This window comes from Ruditapes philippinarum, unplaced genomic scaffold (genome assembly GCF_026571515.1).
Source record: "Ruditapes philippinarum isolate M1 unplaced genomic scaffold, ASM2657151v2 ctg8914_1_1_1_1, whole genome shotgun sequence".
Taxonomy (NCBI): domain Eukaryota; kingdom Metazoa; phylum Mollusca; class Bivalvia; order Venerida; family Veneridae; genus Ruditapes; species Ruditapes philippinarum.
This window is the reverse complement of record NW_026855243.1, coordinates 1-20193: the sequence shown is the minus strand read 5'-3', so window position 1 is coordinate 20193 and position 20193 is coordinate 1. Positions and strand designations below refer to the sequence as shown.

General features: G+C 31.2%; 2 protein-coding genes across 2 annotated transcripts; both read left to right on the top strand.

Annotated features, from left to right (window-relative positions):
* Window positions 1–247: 247 nt before the first annotated feature.
* On the top strand, window positions 248–6642 carry LOC132742597 (uncharacterized protein KIAA1958-like). Its single transcript, XM_060731047.1, has 3 exons — window positions 248–540; window positions 2214–2398; window positions 4458–6642. Exons 1-3 carry the CDS (start codon window positions 332–334, stop codon window positions 5645–5647), a joined length of 1584 nt encoding a protein of 527 aa, XP_060587030.1. The 5' UTR covers window positions 248–331; the 3' UTR covers window positions 5648–6642.
* Window positions 6643–7684: 1042 nt separating this feature from the next.
* Window positions 7685–14834, top strand: LOC132742595 (ryncolin-4-like). The gene is made up of 2 exons (XM_060731045.1): window positions 7685–8083; window positions 13684–14834. The coding sequence occupies exons 1-2, from the start codon at window positions 7783–7785 to the stop codon at window positions 14346–14348; spliced, it is 966 nt and encodes a 321-aa protein (XP_060587028.1). The 5' UTR covers window positions 7685–7782; the 3' UTR covers window positions 14349–14834.
* The last annotated feature ends 5359 nt before the right edge of the window (window positions 14835–20193 follow it).

Genomic DNA, 20193 nt, shown 5'->3' with positions numbered 1-20193 from the left:
ATTCTATTCGCCTTGTAGTGATGAAGGTAAACAGAAATTTTCTGTAACAGCAAAACGACGGCAAATACGATTTTGTACTAAAATATAAACATAAATATTAAGATACCGTACTGGAAAGAAAACACAAACATCTAAACATTATTTAAGGATTAAAAATAAAGTGATATGGTGCAATACGTCACGGCACGAAAATGCCGATTATATTGGATATCATTTTAAGTGCATCATATTGTGTATAGGATATCGACCGAGTACGAGGTCTTTCTGTCTAGGAAAGACCTGGTCACGAATTTCATGTGACACCGAGAGCGCGTAGCGCTCGAGGTGTTTCATGAAATTCGTGACCAGGTCTTTCCTAGACAGAAAGATCGATGTACGAGGCCGATATCCGACTTACACACCGTCAAACTACGGTCCAAAACACACGTGTAAATTTACCATGGCCGAAGCGTATGACTCGGACGACATTTTGTCCCAAGCTCTGGATATATTTGAGGAGCAGAATGCCAACTCGATTTTCTTAACACAGAATACTTTTAGGTAAGTGTACATTTTAATCAGATTATACTTTGACAGATAATGATAAAACACAATACAAACATTTATCCTTTCAATGTGACCCTGATGATTTCTCGTTTGAAATTCTATGCGGATACACTATACTATGTTTTCCAATACATTTACAGTTATATCCAGTTATAAAGCATTTTGAAAAAAAAGATATAGAAAGTCTGAGTAGCGCTGATAACGCGTTTATCTACAGGAATAATAATAAAATTAAAAATGCAATATACCGCAATATTTCGCCACAATCTTAATCTACGGTAGAGGTTACAAGATATTGATACATAACACAGTTTGCATTTGTTTTTTATTTTGCTATCATTTGTTTAGCACACACACAATGTTTAAATTTGTTTACTATTTATGTGATGAAACAAATTATACCATCAGTTACAATCAGAGAAAATTATATATAATGATGATAAAATAATTATAATGATGATGGTTATGATGACTATGATGATAATGTTGTTGTTGTTTTTTTGATGATGTGATGATGATTTTATTATTTGTTGATAATGATTGGTAATGATAATGGTGTTGTTGTTCTTGATGACGATGATGATGATGATGATGACGATGATGATGATGATGATGATGATGCATTTTATAAATACTTACTAATATCACTCTTTATATTGGATTATCTTACTCCATTTTATATTAACTTGAACTTTCAATTTTAGAGCGTCTGTTTCGAAGAAACAGCTGAGCTAAATTAGGATCACTGCGGCATCGTCGTCGGGCAAAAACACTTCATGTAAAACATTTTAAAAGTTATCAACATGTCACTTAATATACTTGCTTATCATGATGACATGGTCCAATTGTTAGTCAAGGGTCGTCATTTTGAAAATAATATTTGTAAGTGAAAAGTATTTCCTCTTTCCCTAAATAATAAATTATTTTCCAACAATATTGACCTGGCACTTAATTAACTTTCGTAAAGGTCATTTGAATAAACACTGACCAGTATCTATCGAATATATCAATATATTTGCTTACTTTACTCGTCAGTGAGGTGTGCTGGAAGGTCTCTGGTTCGATTCTTAACCAACTACACTTTATGATTTTTTTTTTAATTTACTTGCAAGAATTAATTTGAAATCGATATACGACACCTTAGAATACCCTTTGAGTGGTGTTTTTTATACACAAATACATTTTTTTTTATTTCACTAAGGTATCTTTCAACGGTTCTCTTTGTGGCATTATGCAATATTATACGCTTTAAAAAGCGCATATACGCTATAAAGGCAGCTATTTAAAGAAAAAAAATACACATATAGTACAAACAACAAAAATGTATGCAATAGTTTTAAGAGATTTAAAAGTAAAAAAAATCGCCGAAATAGGATTCAAACCTACCAGTGTACGTCTACATTTCTTAAATGAAACCCCTTTAACAACTGCACTATGAGGGATTTTTTATTTACACAGTTTTATTAATTATAGATATTTACATTCATATCGATCTACAATTTACGGAATGTACCAACTACAGGGTCAAGAGTGCCATGTCAATGTTGTTGGACAATAACAAAGTAACATAAATAAAGCACGCAGTCCTCTTGTTTATATTCTTTTTTGAGCAAAACGATATGTTTTCATAACCAAAAAAGTACATATATGTTTAATTCATTTTAAAGGGATATACCTGAAGAAGACAAAGAGAATATTTTTTCGATTTTGGAGACGGCAGTAAATGTTTCGGATATGTTGGATGATGGCGGTGCGTCGGAAATTGGAGCTGAAAGATGTGTCCGTCAAAATAAACGGGAGCTGGAAGATACTATTTCTTTACATGAACAAGAATCATTTAAAGATTATAAAGGTAACTAAAGCTAAATTTATACAAATTCAAATTCAAACTGGGCCTATCTAAATGTTGCGAGGTTAAAGTCGCCATGCTCATATACACTTAAATTATTGCTAACTTAAAAATATATTCACAAACTCACGATATATAGCCAGGGTCTTGCGTCATGACCGTATATCCCTCACTAGCTTAGCAAATAAATGAGCCGCGTCACGACAAAAGCAATTAAAGTGGTTAATACATAATGGGTTTGCTTTTTTTTTTTTTTAATATTTTTAATTTTTTTTTTTTAAAAATTTTTTATTTTTTTTTTTTTTTTTTTTTTTTTTTTCTTTTTTTTTTTTAAAAAAAATTATAATTTTTTTTTTTTTATTGTGTGTTACCAGCATGGATCAGTTTGCGAGCATGGATCCAGACCAGCTTGCGCATCCGCGCAGTCTGATCAGGATCCATACTGTTCACTTACCAAGTCTATAACAAGTAGAGAAACTGATAGCGAACAGCATGGATCCTGATCAGACTGCGCGGATGCGCAGGCTGGTCTGGATCCATGCTGGTCGCAAACCCACTATGTTGGTTTTGTCGTGACGCGGCTCAAATTTGTTGTCATTCTTGCGAGTTTCCTTCATGATTTTAGGAACAATTGCTATGAGGAATATCACAATAACGTTTGAATTACAGAATTCCGCAAAATATCATAAGTTTTCTTTGTTATCATATTTTATCAAATACCTGTGTCGCTTTTGGCACTGCACATATTTCATATATTTGGACGTGACGTTATTTGTGTAATACGCCACATGTTACACTATTTGCGCGTCAATGAAAAAGATATCTTTCACTTTAAACAGCCTTTTCTTTCAAATTGGATATGTGATAAATATGGTATTATATTCGTGTAAGTTCATTGCTAAATTTATTCAAGTCGTTCAATAAATTCAGTATTTAACTAACACTTATTCAGTTTGGTCTATTTATGTATCATCAACTCTCATCGATGTATGAAAAACGACAAAATTATCAAATGCTGAATAATGTGTCGTAACAATGACTGTATGGTCTCTTGCGAGTAACTATCGTGATTGTAAAACAAGTGTTTATAGTTAATTGACTTACATTGTCTGTATTTTAATAGTAAAAAAATTATACCCCCTTTCTAGAAAAAATATTTCTGTATGGTACTGTATCCACTGTTGAAAGCTACCTTCAGCTTCTCTAAAGGTTGAATATGTTTTGTTTTGTTACCTAAATCGTTTTAATAATTGTTAGATAAAAATAAAATAAGCTGGAACTAGAAATTTGCCTACGATAAAATACATTAACAGAAAAAAAGCCCCTCGACACCTTTAACATACCAGTCTGCTGTCAATATAACAGTAAGTTAAGCGGACGATTTTTTTTTCCAAAATGCGAAAACACGACAGAACAATGGCGAAAATACCACACATAAAATCTGTCATATTTTCTGCCGTACTTTCGCTTTTTCGCTATCAAAGAACAAATTTTTTTTTATAACATTGTCGTCTCTTCGCATTTTTGCTTTTTTGCATTGTTGCATTTTCGCTTTCTCACATTGTCACATTTTCGCATTGCTGCATTTTCGCAATGTTACATTTTCGCTGTCTTACATATTGTACATTTTGTTAAACATTGTCAAAAAATAAGAACAAATAACAGTGTCTATAGTTGAAAAAAAAATTGTAAAAGTACAATAGTGCGAAAAAGCGAAAACACAAGACGAAAATCTCAAAATGCAATAAAACGAAAAATTGAAAATCCAACAGATGATATGCAAATAGAAGATAGATTTTACGTGCCCTATTTTCGCCCTTCTTTTGCCGTTTTTTCTCTTTTTCGCCTCGAAAATCCGACAAAGCGAAAACACAAAGAGATTATCATCCATTAGTGTTTTCGAATTTCCGCATTTTGGAGGCAAAGAAGCGAAAACACGACATGGCGTATATCATGCAGTCACCATGAAAATTAAAATAATCTGTTAAAATAAATCCCGTAAACAGTGAAAGGTCTTACTACATGTATTTATAGAACAAGAAAATGCTTCTTGTATTTACAGATGACTCAACAAGATTCAGGTGTGTAGCCAAAGAACATGTGAATCATATGTCCAAACCCCAAATACCGCCAAACACTTTAAGGAAGACCACTTGGGCGCTAAACATGTACAAAGACTGGGCTGCATATGTGTTACGTCTACGGGAAGACGATGAATTAGTCAACATTTTGGAAGCAGAGCAGGATATGACAAAGCTGTCAAATGAACATTTAAACACTGCCTTGTGCAGTTTTATTTTGTCTCTTAGAAAAAAAAATGGCAGTGAATATACAAGTGGTAGTTTGTTTTCAGTAGTTACAAGTCTTCAAAAACACCTTGAAATCAATGGCCGCCTGGTTTCTTTTTTGAATGATCCACAATTTAATGATCTCAAAACATGTCTTGACAATTCTATGCAAAACGTTACTAAGCAAGGGGTGGGGTTGATAAAAAAACAAGCTGCGGCAATTACGAAAGAGCAGGAAAACGCTTTATGGGAACAGGGAATTTTGGGTAACGAAAACCCTCAAAGCCTGCTTTACACTATATTTTGGACAATTGGGGTTAACTTTGGGTTACGCGGTGGGGATGAACACCGAAATTTGACCGTAGAAAATTTCAAAATTTTACAAGATCAGGATGAAGTGTTCTATCTAGAGTACAGTGAAAGCGTGTCTAAAACCTATAAGGGTGGTATCAAGCATCGCAAGATTGATCCACACAAAGCTAGGGCTTATGAAATAAAGGGGAGTAAACGTTGTCCAGTTACGCTATTTCAGCAGTATCTTTCAAAGCTTAACCCAAACTATTCTCATTCTGCCTTTTATTTCAACCCACTTGTAAAACCCATGGACGATGTTTGGTATTCTCTTACTCCTGTTGGCCATAATAAATTGAAGGATTTTGTTAAAACAATTATGAAAACTGCAGGCTTTGAGGGATATTTCACTAATCATTCATTGAGGGCTACCACAGCTACACGCCTATTCCAGGAAAACATTCCTGAGCAGTTAATCATGGAGCAAACAGGGCATAGAAGTAATGCCGTGTTTAGCTACAAGCGCTCAAGTGATCAACAAAAGCGCTTAGTCTCTAATGTATTGCAAGGGTCAGATATAGCAAAAACAAGCACGACTGTTGCCGAACAAACAAGTAAACAAAATGTTTTTAACGTGTCAAACTCGGAGATACATATTCATATGCAACTTTAAACGATTGTAATGGTGCATTATAGGTCGATGTAAAAAAAATTAAAGCTGCATGCTTCCAGATGAGACGAAATATATCAAGAAATCAAAATTGAGAAAAAATTGCTAAGATTTTGTAAAAAGAATAAAGTTTCAAGTAATAATTTGCATGTTATGTGCGATTAATGACTAATTTTTCTGCATTCACCATCATATTTCTACTGCATGACTAATGCGATAAAGGCTTATTTTGTAAATTTTGACTTTATTTAGTAATTTAGGTGGTTTGTAATTTTGTGAGTGCCGTTTTTTATTTGTTAATTACCTATTTTGTTCACTTCGCAAAATTCTAAAATTTTCACGAAAAAAAGTATGAATCTGGAGGGATCTGCTTAAAAATGTTTGGGATTTGAACAAAATGATATCTAAACACGTTGTCCAAAGAAACTTTGAAAAAAAAAGAAAATTCATTTATTTTACGAACTTTCTTGTCGACACATTTAAAATAGAAATGTACATGTACATGTACTTAACTGTTTTCATGCAGTTATAATTACGCATGCCATTGTTTAGTAATTGCATGTGCTTGCATGTAAATGAATGATGGACATTTACTGTACTTCTGATTATACTCTATTTAAAATGTAATTTATAACACGTAAGCGGAAAATCCTGCATTTAATAAAGTAATGTATCTAGTGAGTTCTGACAAAAAAAAGACATTTAGAAAAGACGCTAAATGTAATTGTTCCATATTTTCAATCCAGACTGACGAATACATTCTCTGTTGCTTAACTTATAAGTTTTTTATAGGGAATATTCAATTTCAAGTCTGGCCCAAGTATTTAACAGAATAACTCCGTTTTAAATAAAGATGTAGAACGGCACTGTGGTTTTGTCTACTGAATTTCGAGAGCGATTATGGATAATGTATTAAATATGTGAACTTTGCCGAAAAAAAACCCATGATTCTGTAAATGTATTCTTAAAACAATTGGATATTAAAAATCAAACATGTCTTTTTGTATTCTTTATTTTTCCTTGAAAGACTGAAATATGATTTTTCAGAAAAATCTTATAGGAACGTTGGAAAATTGCTTTACAACAATATCATGACCTCTGTTAAAATCTTTTTTCGTATTATTTATTCATTTTTGTGCCCTCTTATTTTTTCATTCATTTGCAATTTTACAGTTTTCTTTGTTTGCAGGCAGGTTTGTTTTTGCACGTGTTTCACATGCCCGGGTCTTTCTTTCAAGACCAGACCTGTGCACGTGCAAAAATAGACCTGTTCACGGGATTTCTTTTGTTTAAACAGGTCTATCCGAAAAATATAGACCTGTGACAAACAATAGAGGAGGTGTGTAAGTACTAATACTGACGACTAAAGTTTCTTTATTCGCTTTTCTCTATTTGATTTATTTCAGCTACGAGAAAGCCTGAGCTGAAAATAATAAACATCTTTCGACAAGTCGTCATTTAAGAAAATTCGTCATTCAATCAATCATTATGGTGTAAACTGCAGGACTAAAATTAACCTTCCTCAGGTGATCAAATAAACAGATATTGTATGCAGTTTCTTAAAAATAGACATTATATACATTACAGACATCACAAATTTACCTTAAAAATTTAACCAAGCTATATGTTAATTGTATGCATGTGAACTTCCAATGTAAGTTAGTTTGTGTTCGTATTTTAATATGCTTCTAAGAATAAGGTTTGGAATAGTATATTTATAGTAGTAATAATAATAATAATATTCGTGTACCTGCGTTTAACAAATTACTTCAAATGCATATGAGATGTATCTTTGAAACAAATATTGTATATATTTGCCTATTATCCTGAATATCTTGAAAAATATAAATAGATAGGTATCATTTACTATCAATTGGTATTGTTCTCAGGTTAAACACAGAATGTGTATAGTCATTTGCTGCTTCATAATTTATATAGAAATCAATACCTAACAGAATTATTAACAAAGTAACAATACCCCTGGAATATAATGGATTAGGATCATAAGCATGCTACACTTTTCATGTGTATCTCTTTTTTATTTCAGAATGTAGCAATTAATTTTTTATAGAAAAGTGATAAACAAAAACATCTGAAAATAAGACGTATTGACAAGTGTTTTTAAGATTCTGGAAAAAATGTATGCTTGTAGAGTTGTATGTTTTTATCTGTTATATTATTTCATATATTTCATAATAGACACCCAAGAAGAAAATTTAATAATTGTTTATAATCATGGACTTGAAACAAGATCGTGCTTTACATCTATAACCGATGTGAGTTATACACAGTGTTTAGATTATTTCCGAAATAACAATACTTACATCAATGCTGTAGTTTACAGAAGAAGATTTCATCTGTGTGATATGTATTCTGTGTCTGGAAAGTTTGCTTATAAAAAGGAGCCTGGGTCAATGCTCGCACATCGCCCTATAATTGGTAAGTTGAGCAAAGTATAAACTGTCACATTAAGAAAGGGTAACAAACAATCTTACTCTTATAACCCTACTTCACATGTATGTTTAAATGTGTGCATTAAAATATTAAATTTAGATATCTTAATATTAAAAGTAAGAAAATGTATGGAAAAGTGGTGATCCCTCGGAAGAAACAAAATTAAGTGAAAATTAGATATGAAAAAGAATAAGTTTAGTAATAATAATAATAATAATGAGGATGATAATGATGATAATTGCCCACTGAATGCCGTTTTATTACAATACGTCGCTACGTTTCCCTGGCAATTGTTATAGGTACAACAACCCTTCAAGCTAACAATTTATCTTAAACTCAACATTATTTGACGGATATTGTTTGTTCATCATCCTGATATATAACTTATCGATTTACGTCGGCACATACAGAAAGAAATTGTAATTTTTGTGTCAAATTTGTCTTTTAGTTCAGCTACATTTATTTTTGGATTCAAAGTAGGTTTTAAACGAAAATCCTGAAATGAAATTAAGAATGTTTTGTTATTCTATAAATTTTCTTTTAAATGTTTACTCACTTAAATTGACACAACAATGCTTGTCATTGACTCAACTATTTCGGTAAACGTGATTTTACCATCCCTTTTTCGGTAGTTGTCATGCTTTTTCATCAGTGAAAAGCTTAAGGTCGCTCTGAGTAAACGGCATCCACTAAACGACTACTAAGAAAACTATACGGATATACCGAAGTGTTGTGAATTCAATATAATTTGTAAATACATGTATGTGGTTAAATAAATGGTAATTTGCAAGTACAATGATGGACTGGACCGAATCTTATGCAATCGTTCTACTTATTTACCGTGATCCGTATACTTGTAATACACTTGAAACCTTGTTTTGAGAAGTCAGTTTTTTCCTGAAATATTTAATTTTTGTATAAGTTCGTATTTTACAAAAATACGAAATTCATTATTCTGGCAAATACTAATTCTGTATATACAAACAGAGAATCGGGATGTTCTTCTTAATAACACAATTTCTGTTACACGAATGAAAAAATCAGATATGACATTAGTCAGCATAACAAGAAAAAGTTAAGCTTTAAACCAATTGAAAACATTTCCCGCGAATTTTAATCATTTTAATTGAATACTGATTACATTGGTCAGTGAAAAAAAAAGATTTAATATCTCGACAGATTTTCGACAGTGTCCGTAGCATGTACAAACAAAAGCGATATTATAAATTGAAATGTCTCGTTATTTGTATAAAGTTTAACAACACAATATAACACTAGTCTTATTTTTGTGGTATCCAAGCTCAGTACTAATTGATTTGCTATTATATTCGTTCATGTTGACACCTTGTTGACATCTGCTGACACGTATTAACACCATTTCAGCATATTTCATGATTGAAGGACCTTTTATTTCATTTCTCAGCTCAAAATAAATTATATGAATAATTTTGCTTTACAGCGACTTATAAACTATTGAAGGGTCGATTTTTGTGTGTGTAAAATATTAACCTAAAAGACTTGGCCACGTGTTCAGTAAGAAAAGATCAGGATCAGGATCAAGTGATTATGATTCTATTTGTCATTGTAATTTGTTTCTAAAATTAATCGTGGTTTGCTAGAATTAAAAGGTAACTATTCAAAATGTAAAACATTGCTGTTAGAAACATTGCAAAGAAACCGAAACCTTTTTTGATAAAATCAACAAATAACAAAACAATTACATACTGAAATATTCGGATCAAAATAAGGATCAATTTTAGGATCAGATCCAATATTTGGATCAACTTTAAAATGCCCGTATCTTGCAAAAAATAACATTAAATTTATTCTTAAAGTTCATAACCTTGCTATTGCAAGTCTGTTTTATCAAATTATTATTTAATTTAGATATTTAATCTATAAGGATTAACAATGAATAATATTAGAGTTTTTAATAGTTAACCTATCCTTGAATCTTTGTGACACGGGGCCTGAACATCAGAAGAATCATTATTGGTCTATACAAACTAAAATCTGAAAAAGTTCTAAAATAAAATGTAAAAGATAGTTCTTGCCCATATAAAATAAAATGTAAGGGGACGTTCTAAAATGATATGTACATGATAGTCCTTTACTTTGTAGTTTAATTTTTGAGATATTTCAGTTTTGTTTAAACATACTTCCTCCCACATAACATTTTACACTGCGTTAAAATTACAAATTCTAATGAACATTTTATTTGACATAAGGACGAACTCAATTTATTTTACACTAGAATTTACTGAGTTTTAAATTTTGTCAAATATAGCTATACCACCAATAACTTTCACATTCCTATTTGTTTAATCATGAAGATGAAAATATCGGAAAACACACCTGTCAGGTATGCTTCATTTATGATGTTCAATAAGAGCCCGATATAATTTATATAGTCCTTCTCCTATATTTTACATAATTGAAAAAGAGATGTATTATTATCATTAGCCTGCATTATATATTATCATATATAGTATGTTTGTAATACATGTATGTTGTCCTCATGTGCTTATTAGCCTATTGGAATATGAAATAAATAAATTCAATGTAAGATCGTTGATGTGTTCAATAGGTTTATTGCTTATAGTTTGCACATATTTTTGCATATTAATCAAGTATTTATAAATATAATTGCCTACCGACTGTGTAGAGTTGGTGTTAGAAATTTAGTTCACATACCGAAACACGACCGACTCATTTAGGAACACATACATTACACAGTGTTCCATTGTTTAAGATAAATAACTCAGTTATTTTTCTGTCAAATAAATAAAAAAATAAGTATCGAAAACCTAGAAATAAAATATACAAGGTAACCAGGTTTACTTCGGGCGAGTATCTTTTTTAAAGATACTTCTTGTTTAAGTTGCATTTTTGGCGAATATTATTAACTTATATTTAACATTATTATTTTCATCATTACGATATTTTATAGATATACTATGCTCAAATTTGATATCAGGAAATATTGGTAATTGCTACGCAGCCTCTTTGTGAATATAAAATAAACATGTTCTATTTTCGCAAAAAGTAAATATGTCATGTTTAAAACTGTACACACTATATTTGTTTTAAGAATATACCAACTTTACTTATCCTATAATCGAGAACGCGGCTTCCAATACATAGTGAATTCATTTTTTAATCAAATAAGCCATATAAGGTGAGGATTTCATAGGTTTTTACAATTTTTTTGATTAAAGTATATTACACATATATGAGCATAGTATATCTTGAAACGAGAGGAAATATTTAAAAGATGGTTATTAACTAGAACCAAACGTGCTACTTCTTTGTCTAAAGCCCAGTAAGGATTTTTTTCAAACATTGACTGTTAATCAACGTAAGGATAAATGAAAAGATTAAATCTCTGAAGCAAATATTTCAATTTTGTCAATAGTTCGCGCTGTTGTTTTGCATGAACGTTACCTAATTGCTGCAACAGTTTATGATAACCATATAAATTATGTGTTATTGGTGAAATAAATTCAATATCATTTCAGTAAATCAGCTAATAGTGTGGGTTTTGCCGAACGTCTTGTGGCTTACTATTAACTTATTATTCTGTAAATTTGAAAATGTACACAACAATGTATTTTATGGACTTCGTTCCGGTCTTAATTCATTTAGTGTACTAAAATATCATATGGTTGCATCGCAGTCTTGATCTTAGTTGTAATTCTTTTTTTGTTCAGCGCATATTGATCAGTTGAAATGAAGGGAAGATCTAAGATTTCATTCTTGTGTTTGCGCCGCGCATATTGATCAGTTGAATTGAAGGGATGATCTAAGATTTCATTCTTGTGTTTGCGCAGCACATATTGATCGATCAGTTGAATTGAAGGGAAGATCTAAGATTTCATTCTTGTGTTTGCGCCGCGCATATTGATCAGTTGAATTGAAGGGATGATCTAAGATTTCATTCTTGTGTTTGCGCAGCGCATATTGATCGATCAGTTGAATTGAAGGGAAGATCTAAGATTTCATTCTTGTGTTTGCACAGCGCATATTGATCAGTTGAATTGAAGGGAAGATCTAAGATTTCATTCTTGTGTTTGCTCAGCGCATATTGATCAGTTGAATTGAAGGGAAGATCTAAGATTTCATTATTGTGTTTGCTCAGCGCATATTGATCAGTTGAATTGAAGGGAAGATCTAAGGTTTCATTCTTGTGTTTGTGCAGTGCATATTGATCAGTTGAATTGAAGGGACGACTTGTGTTTGCGCAGCGCATATTGATCAGTTGAATTGAAGGTAAGATCTTAGGATTACTTCTTGTGTTTGTGCAGCGCATATTTAACAGTAACATTGCACTGATATCTAAAATTTAATTATTTTGTTTGCCTTGGGCATATTAAAAGGTTACGCAGCAGTGCTTATCTAAAATGTAAGTCCTTTGTTTGCGCAGCGCATATTAAAAAGTTTACCGCAGTGCTGACCTAAGCTGTAATTCGTTTGTTTGTGCGGCGCATATTTTACAGTTACATTGCAGTGATGATTTGTTTGCGCACGGGACAGTGTTGATCTAAAATGTAATTCTTTTGTTTGCGCTGCGCATGTGAAAAGTGACACCGAAGTTCTGATTTAAGCTGTAATTCATTCATATGCGCAGTGCATATTAAAAGTTACACAGCAGTGCCGATCTAAACTGTGTTTCTTTTATAAGCGCAGCGTAATTTAAAAGTTACACCGCATTGCTAAAGCTTTTCTGTTTTTTCTTGTATACGTGTAGTCGTCGAACGTCTGATGTCATTTTTCTTAATTTACGTTTATTTTTCATGCTTAAAAAACAAGAAGATAAATCTGTTGCTTTGAGTAAACATGCTTTATATCACACATTTAGGTGATAAAACATCTCTATGTCAGGAGTGCTATGCTTGTGAAAATATTCTAAGCGCTTTGCCGTGGAACGGAAGTTTATCTTTCTATCTTAAATATATTTAAGGATAATTAATTTTTAAGAATAATGCTCCCGATCAGCTTAACTTCATTGATGATTTTCTAGAACGCATGTGCATCGATTTCATTATAAAATTATGCAAGAGATTGGGATAAAAGTCAAGTGGTCCGAAACGTTTGAGACGGTGATCCTCTATTTTAGTTTTATCTAGACCGAGTTTACTATCCAGAGGACGTTTATTGAACAAACAACAAAATTGCATTCAGGAATTATTTTGTGCGCCGCTTTTAAGTCGAAAAATGTGGTTAAACGGAACTTGAAATTGTCAAATAAATGTTACATCAGCAACAAAAAAAATGATTTACCTTAAATAAGATTAATGTTAAGATAAAATGTAAGCCGGTAGCGTTGTAATACCCGTCAAAGTTGTCAAGTTTACGCAACGACGTCATATTTTAAAAACAGATAAAGTGGTCAACTTTGACATTCTGTGTACACAACATGACGGAAAATATTATAAACGAAACATTAATTTAACCGAATAAGGTCATAAAAAGGAATCATCACCTGTCAGGCAAGTACGCGCTTATATTTATTACTCTTCAATTGAAACATACTTAAGAAGACGCTTACAGCCTGTTAATTTTTTATGTTTTATTCTCATTTTCAGAACAAAGTGACTGTCTCTCACTTTTTAAAAAAGGATCGACAGAAGATGGTTTATATGCAATACAACCTCTCATAGGTTTAAACATACAGACATGGTGCGATATGAAAAATGGTGGATGGACAGTTATACAACGTCGAGTGGATGGGTCAGAAAACTTCTACAGAACATGGACGGATTATGTTTGTGGATTCGGTAACAGATCAGGAGAGTACTGGCTTGGCCTTGAGAATATATATTGGCTTACTACTATAGACAGTTCTTTGAGAATTGAAATGGAAGCGTTTGAAGACGTGTCAACTACACTTGCTGATGTGTCACTGACCCATGCTTATGCACAGTATAACACGTTCAGAGTCGACGACGAAGATTCGAATTTCAGATTGCATGTAAACGGCTTCTCCGGAAACTGCGGTGATAGTCTTAGATACCATGATGGTAATATGTTTATTACTAAAGACAGGGATAACGACGAATCAGAAGTCAACTGCGCTCAAAAGTTTAAAGGAGCATGGTGGTATAAAAAATGTCATGCTAGCAATTTGAATGGACTATACTTATCGGGGAATCACCCGACGTATGCTGATGGTATTAACTGGATCACGTGTTGGGGTCATCATTATTCTATCCGCAGTGTAGTGATTAAGGTGAAAAGAAATTTTCCGTAAAGCAAAACAACGGACAATACTATATTTTACTTAGATTTAACATGATTATTAAGAAACAATACTGGAAAGAAAGAAAAAAACACACAAAAAGCAGCTAAACATTATTTAACAAAAGAAATGATATGGTTGGATACGACTATTAGTTCGACTATTTATAATGTTAATTATTTAAAGTGTAGCAAAATTGTTTAGTTGTACTGACTATAATTGTTTCATTTCCACAGACTGATATAGTTCAGCTGATACAATGGTTGAGCTGAAAATAATGAACATCTATTAACAGTTTCCATTTCATAAATAATCATTCAGTCAATCATTCTGGAATAAAGTGAATAACTAAAATTAATTTTACGATAGTTCTTATGAAAGTCATTATATACATAACAGACATGACAAATTTAGCCTTAAATTTTCAACCATTCTATATGCTTAAATGTATGCATTTAAACATTAGTGTAAGTTTGTATTTGTCTTTTAAAATGCTACCAAGAAAAAGGATAATAATAATTATAATAATAATAATAATGACAATAATAATAATGACAATAATAATAATTATAATAATGATAATATGTGTAAGTGGTTTCTCTGGAAATAGTCGAGATAGCCTTTCTTTTCAAGATGGATGTGTGTTTACGGCCAAAGTCAGGGAAAACGACGACATTTTTGGCAATTGTGCTCATCTGTTCGAAGGTGTGTGGTAGTATTAAAACATGCCATTAGAAGTAATTTGAAAGGACTTTTTTTATCAGAAAATCACTCTATGCTTGCTAATATAAATTAAAGGGGAAAGCTAAACACTAAAATACCATTTAAAATCAACAGAAAGCCTCCAGTGTATTTGATATTATCAGAAAGTCATTAGATTTTTAATTAGAAGTCATTCTCGATTTTTACTTTAAATAATTGTTCAATTGTTTCACTGGAAAGAAATTATGTAAGTTAAAACAAGGTTACGTATGAAAATTCGAAGTAAATAACATACTTAAAAATGACCAGTTTATGTAATTTTTATATTTGATCTCTCAATATAATATAGCACTGTATATCAGAATGATTGTTTGAAATGATAAGTCCTCTTTGGAGAGTGTCATTGTTTTTTTACTATTTTTCACTCAGTTTTCAACAAGCTGAAATGCTGTAAATATTTTGTAGACAGCAATTTGATGTAAGAGACTAGACGTTTTGTTTGAACAAACATTTGGAAAACATATTTGTTGAACTTTGTTATGTTAATGCAGTGAAGTGTTTGATACTTTGAAGAATTAAAAAAAGAAAAATCACTTATTTGATCCTTGAATTTAATTAAAATTATTAGATTGGAGATAAAAAAAACCATCTCATACAACAGTTATAAATAAGTACCTAGAACAATTGTGGCAGCATATTAGATGGAATGTAAAATGTTTATAAGGGTATTGCAATTCTCTGTAGAAAGCTATAAAACAGAATCATGACATTAAAGGAAGTATATCGAACAGTTGACTATAACCTTCATTTCAATAAAGGGTTAAAGGAAAACTGATTACATAGATTGTTAATCAGTATAAGGACCACTTCAAAAATGTTTGTAACAAAATTAATGTTATAATGCTGAGTTTATAATTATGTACTTTTTTAGTGTTGTTCTCAAAATGGTCAGATGAAAATAATGTTAATTATGTTGTCTCTTCGTAAAAGGAAAGACATCTTTAATTTTACATAAACAAGGCGGTATGATTGTACACTTAAATATCTACAATTGAAATCCACTGAATCCTTGCATTTTAAAAGATATCAATGTCTTAAAGTTTAACTGTATCCGAATTTATGCACCGAATCGTAACTGTTGTACAGTTTTTTACTTGTTTTTCTTCCTCTTCTTCTTTTATTGTCAAACAATTGTTATTTCACCGAATGAAAATATATAAAGGTACAAAGATCTAAACATTTTATTTTTTTAAATGCACTTGTATTATAAACAACGTCAAGTCTTTTTATACATTTATTTTGACGTTGATTGCTTAATGTATTCATTTTAATTGCTCATATGTCATGTCATCTTGCTAGATTTGATTTGCCTTAAACGATTTAGCAACGTTTTAATTTAAGACGATGTATTAACGAAAATCTTCTAGTTATTCATTCATGTGAATGTATCCAATATTACAACATATGTTAAAGTCGATGTTATGTTTAGTTTATACTAATTTTATTTTAGTTTGATTGTGTTGTGTTGGAAGCTCTAAGCATATTGAAACACTCTCAATTTTTTCCTTGAAGCAACCAGTTCTAATAAGTTTCTTGCTAACCGAAACAAAAGCTTGCCCCTGACCAGGTTTGAATCCACGCGGCCAGCAATTCTCAGATTACTAGTCCGACGCGTTACCACTCGGCCATGCCGCCACTCTAAATATTTTGCTTAAAAAGTTAAATGTTTTGTAAATGTCTACACATTTTATTTTCATTTCTGTTTCGAAAAGATTCACATTATCACCAGAAGCACTTGCGCAATAATATTTTGTTTATAGGAATTGTACATAGAGCATAATTAATTAAGCAGATTATAAAAATATTCTGGATTTTATTTACTAATATAAATATATTTTTCGAGAGGTTTAGTAAATAACTTAAAATTAGAATTTGACAAAAGTTAGTAATGTGCATACCAGAGTCCGAGAATGGTTAAGTAAATTGGTCCTTATTTGTTTATATTTGTTTTTATTTCTTAGCAATGTCAACTGACCTGTTCTCTCTGCCTTGTGTGCTACTCACCTTTGCCCAATATTTGTTCGGTGAACAAGTGTGCCAAACGTTATTTAGGGCTGCGTTCTGTGAAAGGCTCTCTTTTCTTTTATTGATATATAATTTGGTTCTGTTGTAGACGGTATATATGTCCTTCGTTTTCCTATTTGCCAAATATTTAACTCCCTCCCCCCCCCCTTTGTCTCCCAGCTTTCCCTACACACGAGTCGCAGTGACAGCGACCCTTTTAAATGTTTCTCGTATGATTTCAATTACTGTTTTAAAAAATAACGCCCCGTTTTTGCTTTTGTTGTGTGGTAGCTCCTGTGAATATTTCTGTGTGAATTTATTATATTTTGATAGTTTATAAAAAAGTTTAAAACCATGAATGTCGACCAGATTGATTTGAACTTTTAAATTAAAATAATGTTAAGTAGATCAATATCAGTTATCTAAAAATATAGATTATTGATTATTATAATGTTAATATACGTATTTCAATTAAAATTTGTGATCATTGAATTCTTTTCTTTGAATTTTTTGTTTCGTTAATTTGTTATTCCGTGTGCAAGAATTGTGTGTAACTCCTTTAATATAATTATTGTACCTGTTAGTTAGAAACATAATAAATGGCATTATTCCAGAAAGAATAGTGATTGTTCGTTATGTTAAGAATAAGTGTATAAAATGATTGATTATTAAAACGAAGGTGTTGGAAATATGGAATCCGCCTTTTCCCTTATTTAACTATACTTTGTAGCTATATAATTCCATCCCATCAATTTTTCAAACGATTGCTTAAATCAAATAGATACAATTCCATTGATCAGGATGTCCTGAAATTTTCATAAAGGAGAGATTACTCTTCTAAATTTAGTGTATCGTGGACATGTTCATAATAGTTTTTGTTTGTGAAAATGGTTTGAAGATATTCACCATCCTATTAAAGGTCTGTTATGAAATGTATTTGCTTTTGTCTCAAATCATTTTTGGTAAATTTTATACTGTATAGATGTCTGATAAGGTACATTGTTTATGAAGAATAACAAAATGCACTGAAATCTTCATAAAAATAAAGTGCAATCTATACTAAAATTAAAATTGTTCTATATAACATAAATTATTCATAATTCAAAAGAATTTTTTATTTAAAAAAAACAACATGTATCAGATATCCTATGAAACCTTTTATCTGTTGACCGTACAAAAATTTGAATTGAATGGTATGGATGAAGTTTCTATTATCACCTAATATAGCGGCACAATTGAATTATCACCTAAGATAAGAGAACCTCTGTACAACAACAACAACAACAAAATACTTCATTTGTTAGCACATAAATTCAAAGTAAGACTAATTGTTCCAATTCCTCGAAGCGTGAATTGAGTATCCCTTTTTTTGGGAATAGGACATTTATTAATCTTATAATAGTTAACTTTATAACTTATAAAGACTTTATAACTTATAAAGACTTTATAAATTATAAAGTTATAAGCTACATTGTTATAATAACAGATATCAATGTTTCATAACTTAACAGATTCTAGTTTCCATCTTTGTATTATAACCTGTTACTTCTTGCTGTTAACTGAATTGACGTCCAACGCCTTATGCTAGAAATTTTGAAACTTTCGTTTCTCAATGTACAAGCCTTATGATGGCAGTTTAATATTACACTTTCATACTAAACATTATTTATCGAAAAATTTAAGAAGAAAAATTCTAGCTTGTTTCATTGGAGAACAGGAATGATTAAAAATGCCACCGAATTGCTTTTGCTTAATGTTTTGAAACCCTTGTTTTGTTTGGATTTTAGTCACAGCGACCCTGTTATGATCAGCTGGCGACTTTTCAGCTTCACTTGTGGAGTAAACCCTTGGTGGCCACTCCTTGCCAACTTACGCAGTGATTTCCCCTAATCAGTATAGCAATCTCTGCCACCACACATATTTTGTAACAATATTTTGTTATTTTATATCTTTTAGTTTTTGAATTTAATTTTTCATTATTTTGTATACTTTTGATAATCGCTTTAAATCAATGCTTTTGTCAATTATTTAACAGGATAGAGAATATTGGTTCTTGTTATTAATGTTAATATACGTGCTCCAATTCAAATTTTGTGATAACAATAAATTCCTATTGTTTTGAATTTGGGTTGTTTGCGTTAATTTGATTACTCCAATGTGCGATAATTCGTTTGGTAAATCCTTTTACAATACTTAACCTATTTTTTTAAGTCAAAGACATAATAAATGGCATTATTCCAAAAAGCATTTTGATTGTACGATATGTTAAGAATAAAATATTTATAAAATTGTTGAAACCAATAATTAGAAATTTGGAATTCACTTTTCCCTTATTTTACGATAAATTTTAGCTACGTAATTCCATCCCATCAATTTTCATGGCAAACGATTGCTTAAATCAATTAGATACGACGAAACCATTCAATTGATTAGAATGTCCTGAAATTTTCATAAGGAAGGGGTTACCTGTCCAAATTCAGTGTATCAAGAGGATGTTCCTAATTGATTTTGTTTGCTAAAATAGTTTGAAGATATTTACCATCGTATGAAAGGTCTGATATTTCCCCTAATCAGTATAGCAATCTCTGCCACCACACATATTTTTTAAACAATATTTTGTTATTTTATATTTTTTAGTTCATGAATTCATTTTTTCAATATTTTGTATACTTTTGATATTTAGATAAACTATAAAGAACGTAGGTACGAAAAGTTAAAAATAAAACAGAAAGAGAAAAATGACATTAGATGTTCTATGTAACGGCATCTCTGTCAGCATCATGTGACGTCTGTGAAAGCAGTGATTACAATTTGCCAAGAGAGGTAATCACTCTGAGGAGTTTGACTCGGTGCGTTATCTCAGAACGAACGGGAATCGGAATAGAAACACCATTCGAGGTTTCTAAAGCTAGCTGCAGGAAAATTCTTTTCAAGGTGCACAACCAGTGACTGTGTTATATTAGGATATAACAAATTTTAACATTAAGTTAATAAGTTGTACAAAAATAAGTGTAATGCACTGTGATACATTGACATTTATATGATGTTTTTAATACAATATAAGTGACCAATATATCTCAAATGTTCTAAA

Coding starts and splice junctions, on each gene's coding strand:
- LOC132742597 (XM_060731047.1), top strand. CDS start 332: ATGAAATTCGTGACCAGGTCTTTCCTAGACAGAAAGATCGATGTACGA. Junction 541..2,213: donor TTAACACAGAATACTTTTAG/GTAAGTGTACAT, acceptor TTCATTTTAAAG/GGATATACCTGAAGAAGACA. Junction 2,399..4,457: donor ATCATTTAAAGATTATAAAG/GTAACTAAAGCT, acceptor TTGTATTTACAG/ATGACTCAACAAGATTCAGG.
- LOC132742595 (XM_060731045.1), top strand. CDS start 7,783: ATGTATGCTTGTAGAGTTGTATGTTTTTATCTGTTATATTATTTCATA. Junction 8,084..13,683: donor CGCACATCGCCCTATAATTG/GTAAGTTGAGCA, acceptor TCTCATTTTCAG/AACAAAGTGACTGTCTCTCA.